Here is a 10,010-nt window from a genome sequence, read left to right as displayed (position 1 = left end):
ATTCTCCAACCAATTGTGATGAATATTCATACCAACAAATCCAATCCAGAGTGTACCAAAACGGTCGGTGGTATTGCTGTAGCCTCCTGCATCGTTGAATTGAATGGAAGATCCTCCAATGGTGTCATGGATCCAATTGTAAGCAATTTCCCAATTTGAGGAATAGGGATCAGCATAAATACCTTTAAAAATGATCATGTCAAAGAGAAGGCAGAAAATCATTATTTTTAGTGGTTTTCACACATGCATGTGAACATTTAACAATGGAAGGAAATGTTTCGCACATGTGAAAATACAGAAATACTATTGTTGAATGAAACAACAATCAAACTTACCATGATTTTGATAAGCATTAACTCCCTCAATATGCATGATATGATTTCCCAAAATTTTTGTATTATATCCTGCACCAGCAATTCCTCCAGCATTCAAGATAGGTGAACTTCCAGCAATCCATGGACCCAACTCATTGTTCACCACTCGAAATGGCCCTTGAGAATATTGAAAATTAATGGGGGCAGCATCTTGATCAGCTCCTGCCTTCACATCCATATGAAGATTGGAAATGGACCAATATTCAGCAGTGTGTTGATCCATCTCTGGAACTGCACTCTCAGGACCTGCAATGGATCCTGACTTTCCAGCTGGTGTGGAATGACGAACCACTTCAATGGCATTACCATTGATAGGTCCTGGATATGCTGTGAAATGAATCCATTCGAAGGGAGTACCTGCACGAGTGTAAGGTTCACGACTTCCTTGAATCCAATTGGTATTGAGACCATTACAATCGATCCAAACTCCTCCACGAATCACTACATGATCTCCCTTACTCATGGCAAAGTAAGCACCCGAATAGGCAGCCATATTTTGCAAGTAACGCCATGGTTTGTTAATGTCATTGTAAGCAGCAGTGCTGTCAGAGCCATTAAGGGCCACAAATAGGACACTTCCATTGGTAGGAATGAACTTTTGATTATTATTGCTTGAAACTCCATTCACAGAGACCACAACAGGAAGAGAGACGTTGACATTGGATTTACCTCCCAATGACCCAACTTGAACAGTCAATTGTTGAATGCCCAACTTGTCAGCAACGGTGGAATTACCCAAATAACGGTAATTGGCAACCTCATAGCCACCAATGAACACTTTGGTTGTTGTACCCATTCCAGATGGAGTTCCAAAGTTTCGTCCAAAGATGGACAAGTAGCAACCCAAACCAAATTCTCCTCCAGAGGTTGGTCCAGAGAGAGCATCTGTGTAGAGAATGAGTGGTGGTGGTGGCTGCGAAGTGGTAGCTCCCATCACCAACATTGGCGATTTGTTCACATCCTGCATGCACGCCGTCATCATCCACAAGATGACAACAGCTGTGAAAAGAAACACATGAAAGACTTTCATTTGGACACACAATTTTTTCGGTATGAGATTAGGAGATCTGCACCAGCGCGACGATGAATCAAAAATCAGCACCTGATCGTCGTCAGAAAGGCCTTGAACCATTCGCTTGGTGGATGGTGTGTTTCGTTCTGCCATGTTCAATTTCCTTTCCGAGAGTGCAAGGTTCATCATGGCTTACTCGCGGAAACACTATGATGATGTTATGAATTGCTCTTTCCACTTTATTAATAGGGACAAGAAAAAATGATTTCGCGTCCAATTTTCATTCACACTTCCCATCGATGGGAACATAGCCGTAAAGATATAATTTAATCCGACAAACCAATGTCTTTTCTCGGAGTAAATTTATAATGGAAGAAGAAACACAAAACAAACCTTTATGATATTGTTGTTGTTTGTGGACAGCTCGGTTTGAATTTGAATGAAATTATAGGATGATGATTGGAATAAGAATTTTCATAAATTTTTTTGGTTTCTTTAATCGGAATGACCGTGTCATGATTACTATTTTGGCATATTCATTACATAATATAATTAACAGAATTGCACAACAGCGTTCGAATTTATCAAATTTCCATCAAGGAACAGCACCGTCATATATTAGCTCAGAGACACAGCAAGCCAAGTTCATCAGGCTTTTGTGAAATGTATGTTGAAAGCCATTATGAAATTCAGCTTATCTCTCGTTGTGACTGAATGAGAAAGACTTTGCATTGTTTGGTGAGCAGTTTTTGAAGATGTGTGCTGAGAATTCCCAAGTCGAAAGCTGTTGACGGCACTATTTTAAGCGTTTTCCAACAATATAATTCTTTCAACAGATTTTGACTTGGGAATTCTCAGTCTTTGGACATCTTTTAAATTGTTGTATGCAAGTATGCAAGAGATGCTTATATCAAACAAAAAAAAACTCTGTACAAAAACATACAAAATGGGTTATATTGGAATGCCACTTCAAGGAGGTTCAAATACCTCACCAATGCAGCCAGTCTCTCTCTCAAACGCTGTGACTTATGCGAATAGACCAGTCAGTTACTTGCAATCATCTAATGATCAGCAGTTGAATCACATTCAGCCACACCAATCCACAATCCCTGGTCATAATATGCAAGCAGGAAATGTACCACCTCGTTTTGTTCAGCAAGGGTATGGTCAGATGTTAACTCAACCCTACACTGTAATGAGTGGTCCTTATACTGGAATGAGTCATCAACAACCACCTCTCATTTCAAATGTATCAAACCAACCTCCCATTCATGTCTATTCTCAGGTTGAAACAAGACCTAATGCTCCGTTTGTAAAAGTTAGAATTATCAACATTCCAAAGTCGGAAGATCTTTCAAATGTCCTAGCATTGTTGAAACAAGCTGTTCCTTGTTTGCATGGTAATATTGACAAAGAAGAGAAAGTCCAGCCGAAACAAAGTTCAAACTATCCTAACACTTATTTTATTATCTTGTTGATCAAGGATGCAGCTGTTGCGGAGGCCTTGGTAAGACAAACCAACAAAATTCGTATTGGGAATTTCAATTTGCGCATAGATGTTGACAAAGGGACGACTTCAAATGCTCACACCACCACGACACAAAAAATTGTACAACCATCTCTTGTCCATCCATTCACCATTCCACAAGACGCCACAACTATCCAGTTGGATCTTGTAAAGAGCACTCTTTTGCAATTAGTACCAACATATGAGCTAGATAATGTATTTGGATCTAATCTTTGGCGCTTCAATGGTACAGATCATACTTTGGCTGTTTTCAATACCACATTGAGCAAGCAGGACATTGAAAACAGAGTGGAAAGCCTTTTGAGCCTTCATACTTTCCGTGAAACTTATTTCTTGGAGCCTTGGAATCCGGTTATTCAAAGTACACTCATAGCTAACCATTTCCAATGTTATTATGATTCTAGTAACAAAATATTAACTGTTTTAGGCCTTATCTCTCAGAAAGGAAAGCTTAGCAACCTCCAAAAAGAATTCCTCTCAACTATTGGTTTGCTTCCTTATGGAAGTGACAAGCTGTCAAAGTTGAGAAGCAACAATCAGCTTCAATTCGAACCTAAAGGAGAAGGTGTTGAAGTGAAAGCACTCTGTGCCAGCAAAGAAGACTTTCTAAAGTTCTCAAAGCTGCTCAAAGATGGCAATCTCATTAACAATGTTAACCAAAAGAATAAGGAAAAGAAAAAAGACAAACCGAAGACACTAAAGCCAATTTCTAATGCCCAAATGAAATTCTTGCAGCAACATTTTTCATTGAAAGCCAAATGCAAAAAAGTAGACCGTAGTAGTGTATCAATTGTATTGGATGGGGCTTTGTTGAAGAAGCAGGTTGAGATTAAGAACTTAATTGATCAATTGACAGACATAGATATCACATACAAAGTCGACAAAGATTTATTTGAGGAAACGAAGGGCGAAATTTCAAAGTATTTGCAATCACTTGATTCCATTCAAACAGCATTTGTATTCTGGAAAGACAATCAAACCAATGAAGCGACCTGTCGTGTTGCGTTGTTGAAAAACTCACAGAACACTAACGATATCACACAGAACACTGATGATGATATCAAAGTTAGGAATTACCACAATGAGATTAAGTTAGAAATTGAAAAGATTATGAAAGGTTACAAAAAAACAATCTCAGTACAAGCAACACAAACAAAGAACTTGAACTTGAAAGATTTTACCAAAGATATCAAAGGAGTAGTGGCATTTATCAAAAATAATTCTGTCATGATCAAAGGTATCCATCAAGACGACGTTGACGTGGTTTACGAAAATATTAATGCTGCTCTTGCAAATTCTCAAACTCGTTCTCGACAAATCTATTTCGACAATATGATTGAGAAGAAGGTAGCAGAAAATGCACTTGAAAGCGCAGCCAAACAAAAGGGTTTGAAGATGATCAAGTCTCAAGGCCTTTCTGTTAGGTTGAATGGAAAAGTTCAAGATTTAGATGAATTTGTCAAGAAACACGTCAGCACTATTCTTTTGGATGCTCGTAGAAAAATTGTGTACGACTTTCTTCCAATATCTCATCATGAATACAAATATTGGACTAAAACATTTAAGGAGCTAGCAGCTGAAGCACAAAAGTATAATACTGAAATTGTGTATGTCGAAAATTTCACATATCAAATTGAGAAGATCAAAAATTGTCTCATTTACATTTCAAATGTTGACATTTTAGATAAGAGACTCAATGTCGACATTTTAGTGAACAGTGCAAATGATCAGCTGCAACACGATGCAGGAGTAGCAAAAGCAATTAAAGACGCAGCTGGAAAAGGATTTGATGAAGAGTGTAAAAGAAAGTTACAGCAAAATGGAGGATCTTTCAAAACGGGAGACGTGATCGAGACTCGTGCTCATAACATTTCTCATGTGATTGGAATCTATAACGCAATTCCTCCCGGGTGTTCAAGAAGTCTACAAGATGAATGTGACTTAAAAATGACTGTTCTCAACATTTTGAAGATTGCAGAGAACAAGAATATTGCGTCTATTGCCATACCTCCACTTGCGATGGGCATATTTGGTTATCCAATCCCACAAGCGACAAAAATTATTGCTGAAGCCATTTGCGAACACCTTATCAATACACCTAATAGCTCGATCAGAGAGATTCATCTTGCAAATAAGGAAGAAAAATCAGAAATATCCGAAGCGTATTCAAATGTCTTTTCTCAACTCAATGGCAATTCAACAACCGTTTATCAAAACTTTTCACAAGACGATTACGAAGTTGAAGAAAACATTTCTTACGAATACTCCGGAGTTTTTAGATATTTTGATGACATCTCAAAGTCATACTTGGATTACTCCCCAAATGAAAACAGAAAACTATGTGAGAAGTTTTTGGAAGATCCAAAAGAAAGTTTTGTTTTTGAAGCTGAACAGAAGAAAAAAGTATTTGATCGATTTTGCAAACATGAAACAGACAAATCTTGACACCAATTTCACACGAAAGATTATACAAGTGCCTCATGGAAGCAGCCAGTTTATTGATGCCCTCTGGTTTTACAAAGACGACAACAATGAGTATAGTCTATACCGAGAAAATCAATGTAGAGCTATTGAAGCCGCTTACAAAGAGGGCTTGACTCAAGTGAATATTCCAATGACCAACTCAAAGTACACCAATGAGGACATTGTATATGTTGTGAAGTTTCAAAATGGCACTTTTACACAAGTCAACTCAAAGACCAACTATCAAAGAATGGTCCAAAGAATGCCTGTTCTTCGTATTGTTGAATGCACAATAGACACTGACATTTGTAAAAAGGTGATTTGCTATATGTTTATGACGAGAATCAGAATGGAGTATTGTATTGTGCTTGTGAGGCAAAGCATTTCCAAATTCAAGAAAGCAATGTAAAGCCGGTTGGTATCACTAAAATGGAAAAGAAGACAATAGTGCCAAAGCAAAAGATTTACATGTTCAAAGTTATATCACTCGATACAGACAAGGACATATTCAAAACATATTACAAGCAAATGATTCAAGACTCATCACGAACTCGTACTTGTACTCTTCCAATCAGCTGTACAAAAGGAATAGTTGACTCTTTTATGGAAAGTCACAAGAAATTCAAATCACTTCCACCCTATTTGCTTGAAGTTGACACTACCAAAATGCCAATTGTAGTCAAAGGATTCAAATATTCTGTTGACAAATTCTGTAAGAAGATTGTATACGAGATTGCAAACTCTCCTTCTTTAGCACAATCCGTGGTTTATCCTTCCAACTGGACACCTCAACAGAACAATCTTGAAATTGTTAAGGTTCTTGACAATTCTGATGAATACTTAAAAATTGTCAACAGATTTAAAGAAACCATGCCAAATTCTACAATTGTCTCCATTGAGAGAATTCAAAACAAATTCCTCTATCAAGCGTTCAAAAACGAATGGGATCGATTGGAAAGCATCAAAAAGGAACTGAAAGGCTCCTGGTCTTGTGATCCTGTACAACTCTTCCATGGAACAAGAGGTACCAATCCAGTTCTAATTTACAATGGACAAGATGGATTCGATATGCGTTTTTCAGCTTCAGGAATGTGGGGACAGGGAATTTACTTTGCTAAAAAAGCGAGCTATTCCAACGGCTATGGATTTACGAATGAAAATAACACCAAAAAGATGTTTCTTGCTGACGTTTTGCTCGGTGATTACATTGAAATTCGTTCAGATAATTCCTTACGTTTGCCACCTGAAAAACCTGGTATTTCCACATCTGTCTTTGCAACCGTTCGATATGATAGTGTTAAAGGTTTCACTGGTGATTCTGATGTATACATTGTATACCAAAATTCCAAGGCTTATCCGTCATACCTGATTACTTACAGACCTTAATTGGTCGGTTGAATCATTGTAAATAAATTGTTTCACACAATATCATACAATTCCCATCGTTGAAGCATGCTTGTCCATGTTTGTGTACTCCAATACCTACACTGACATTTAAAATAAGCCATCAAAATGTTCAACTGCAAGACTTATCACAACAAAATGCACGCGACCATTAACGATTATGATCAACGTACAACTGTCTTCATCGTGTCAGCCATCTCTCTTTTGTAAACATTTCCCAAGTTACAGAAATGAATTCCCGAACCAAAATTGTAACTTTAATAATTCCAACCCGTCATTTTCCATCACTCAAAAAAAAATCATCTCTTCATGATTCCTCCAAACTCATCACAACAGCCACCTTTCAGCGCTGGCTTCGGTCAACAGCAACGTCCGATCACGTTGGCAAATTCTGTCCTTCACCTTCAACCCATGCAGCCATCGATGAATCAAGGTCTTTACCATCATCCACCAATGATGAATCTCAACCCTTCCTCTCAATCATCAGGAATGATGGGTGGTCGAGGTGTGATGTTCAATAATCAATACAACACCAGTCACACGAGTCATAATAATAATAACAACCACTACCATTACAATCAAGGTGATGTTCCTTCCTATCATCAACAAGGTCCTCCTCCACAAGGACTCACCGGACATGGACAGAATACAACTTTTCCACCTCAACCACAACACCAACCACAACATCAAACGTTTGTACCTCCTCAGTTCCACTCTGAACACATGAATCAGCAACAGTTGTTTCCATCGACTGGAGGAGTAGGGAGAGGTGTGGGATATCAAAGTCCAAATCGAGATAACCACCACCCAATATAACAAGGCATTGTTGAAGTCACTCAAAGAACTTTTTAAGCCACTTTCCATTGAGTACTACTTTGATTATTGGAGAATGAAGCTACCCTCTTGATTTGGGGATACAATAGACCTCTTATTATTGATTCTTTTAGACAGTTATTTGATTGGGTTCAAGAGTTGATGAATGATCCAGCTCAAATACCTCCACTTCCAGGCTCTGCGTCATCCCAAGAACCATTGCCACAATTCCATGCATTGAACAAAATTGATGATCCTATTCACTATGAACTCTTACCAGTGACTGCTTTTGAGTACAATCACTGGAGACAAACAAAACAAGCCCTAATACTTCAAGCAGTGGCAGAGAAACAAGTCACTGCCATTGATTTTGTCGACAACAACAAAGTTTTCCACATTGTAAAAGTGGGAAACTGTTTCATTTATTATGACAAACACTGATATGTTCGACAAGACATTATCAGTGGATGTTTTGGTGAATTGTGCCAATCCATATGAAGAATCTCCTCTTTCACAGGAATTCAAAACTGCTGCTGGTACTTTTGTCTCACACGAATTCAGTATGAAGATGGAAACATTTGAAACGCATTCACAAGCTGGAATTGGCACCTTAATTGAGACATCTCATGGAAATTTATCCAATTTCAAATTTATTTATCATCTCCTTCTTCCGAATGATGGTGAATTGGAAGAAGATGTAATTGTAAAAGCAGTCGAAAATATTCTTCAAACTGCTGAACAAAACAAAATCAAATCTCTTGCCATTCCTCCATTCAGACATGAAGGTGAACAACTATCTAAGGTAATCAAGGTCATGACAAAAACTCTGGAAAAATACTTTGTGGAACATCCAGAGAGTTGCATACGAGAGATTCACCTTATCAAAAAAGACTCAAATGCTAAAGGGGTGCACAAAGCATTTTCCAATGCATTTGACTCTCTCAAAAATTCGTACAAAATTTATCTCAATCAAGATCCAACTATTAAGGTTGAGATGGACATGATTGATGATTCAGAATTTACTGGAACATTCCGTTTTTATGACTCATCTATTGGTCGTTATGAAGCGTTCACAACGAAGGAAAATAACTTCTTGTGTGAACAATACATTAAGAATCCTAAAGCATCTGTTTCTTTCAAGGACGATGCAGGAAAAGAATATCTCATCAACTTTGAGTTAATGGAACAAAGGAACACTTCGACAGGTGTCAACAATTCCATTCAACTCATCCCAAAGAAAGCTTCTGAAGGATATCTCGACGCTGTTTGGTTTTATAAGGATGCATACCAAAGAAATATACCATTCAAAGCTCAACAATGTCGAAAAATTGAACAATTTTATAGAGAGGGAAAGAAACTCATCGAGCTTGACGGTTCGGCCATTTTGTTCAATTACCACAATCAAACCTTTGAGAAAATTGACCAGTCTTCAAACACCAAAACAGAAGTTGTGAGATATCCTGTTCTCAAAATCGTTGAAAACCAGAAGGAAATTCACTCTTTTTGCAAGAAAGGAGATCTTTTATATGTTGTTTATGCAGATGCTGGAACATTATATTGTGTATCAGATGCTGGAACTAGTTGTGTAATTATTAACGAAAGTGACACAAAAGCCATCACCATCACGAAAATCCCAAAGAAGAAGACCACTGGAATGCGTCCCAAAATGCACATGATCAAACTGATTTCTCCTCTTCAACATCTCTCAAAGAGATTCACCTCTGAAAAATACAATCAATTCCTCTCCAAATTCAAAACATCCAAAACGATTACAATTTCAATTCCACTTGAAAAGTTTATGGAAAAACACAAGGAGTTTAAGGTATTACCTCCTCATTTACTCCACATTCAGAAAATCGGTCAGACAGGAAATAATTATACTGTCACAGGTTTCTCTCCTATTGTGGATCAATTCATCCAACAAATTTCAGAAAATACGACCAGTAAGACTGAACGACCAAAAGCTCCCTCAAGACAGAACAACACCCAACAACAAAAATCTTCTTCAACTCAACAAAATGGAAAACAAAATGGATCCACCAAAGATGGGAAACAAAAGAATGCCCAACAACCTTCACAAACAGCAATTCATCACAATCAACAAATGCAAGGTACATCACAACAGAGATTATCTCAACCACCTTTGTATCCCCAACCCCAACATCAACCAATGACAATGCAGACGTTCCTCCATCTCAACAACTACAACAAATGCCACCAAGGTTTATCTTTTCAACAACAGCAGCAACCACAACAACCATATCAACCACAACTACAACAAGGAACATGGAACAACCAACAAACAAGCACTCAAACTTCTGTTGGAATGACTGTCCTTAATAATCATTACACCAGAAGAAATGATTATTAAGTTGTACAACCGTAATTGAAATAATAAAATTGTTTTTCTTGACCA

At 37.7% G+C, this 10,010-nt stretch overlaps 4 protein-coding genes across 4 annotated transcripts in view; 3 read left to right on the top strand and 1 right to left on the bottom strand.

Moving 5' to 3' along the window:
• FDP41_007330 (uncharacterized protein) overlaps nucleotides 1–1,317 on the bottom strand; it is a gene marked incomplete at both ends in the record, with an annotated part of 2,209 nt that extends 892 nt beyond the window's left edge. The window contains 2 exons of the mRNA XM_044711064.1: nucleotides 1–182; nucleotides 336–1,317. The exon at nucleotides 1–182 is cut by the window's left edge and continues 14 nt beyond it. Coding sequence (XP_044568866.1) covers nucleotides 1–182; nucleotides 336–1,317 — 1,164 coding nt within the window. The remainder of the gene's footprint in view (nucleotides 183–335) is intronic.
• Nucleotides 1,318–2,332: 1,015 nt separating this feature from the next.
• On the top strand, nucleotides 2,333–5,359 carry FDP41_007329 (uncharacterized protein; the record flags this gene model as incomplete). Its single annotated transcript, XM_044711062.1, has 1 exon — nucleotides 2,333–5,359. The coding sequence occupies one exon, from the start codon at nucleotides 2,333–2,335 to the stop codon at nucleotides 5,357–5,359; it is 3,027 nt and encodes a 1,008-aa protein (XP_044568865.1).
• A 447-nt stretch (nucleotides 5,360–5,806) lies between these two features.
• On the top strand, nucleotides 5,807–6,763 carry FDP41_007328 (uncharacterized protein; the record flags this gene model as incomplete). Its single annotated transcript, XM_044711061.1, has 1 exon — nucleotides 5,807–6,763. One exon carries the CDS (start codon nucleotides 5,807–5,809, stop codon nucleotides 6,761–6,763), a length of 957 nt encoding a protein of 318 aa, XP_044568864.1.
• Nucleotides 6,764–7,090: 327 nt separating this feature from the next.
• On the top strand, nucleotides 7,091–9,965 carry FDP41_007327 (uncharacterized protein; the record flags this gene model as incomplete). The annotated part of the gene is made up of 3 exons (XM_044711060.1): nucleotides 7,091–7,540; nucleotides 7,733–7,999; nucleotides 8,049–9,965. 3 exons carry the CDS (start codon nucleotides 7,091–7,093, stop codon nucleotides 9,963–9,965), a joined length of 2,634 nt encoding a protein of 877 aa, XP_044568863.1.
• Between the last annotated feature and the right edge of the window lie 45 nt (nucleotides 9,966–10,010).

This window comes from Naegleria fowleri (assembly GCF_008403515.1).
Source record: "Naegleria fowleri strain ATCC 30894 chromosome Unknown tig3, whole genome shotgun sequence".
NCBI classification, from domain to species: domain Eukaryota; phylum Heterolobosea; class Eutetramitea; order Acrasida; family Naegleriidae; genus Naegleria; species Naegleria fowleri.
The sequence above is the reverse complement of the archived record's forward strand: the minus strand, read 5'-3'. Positions and strand labels throughout refer to the sequence as shown.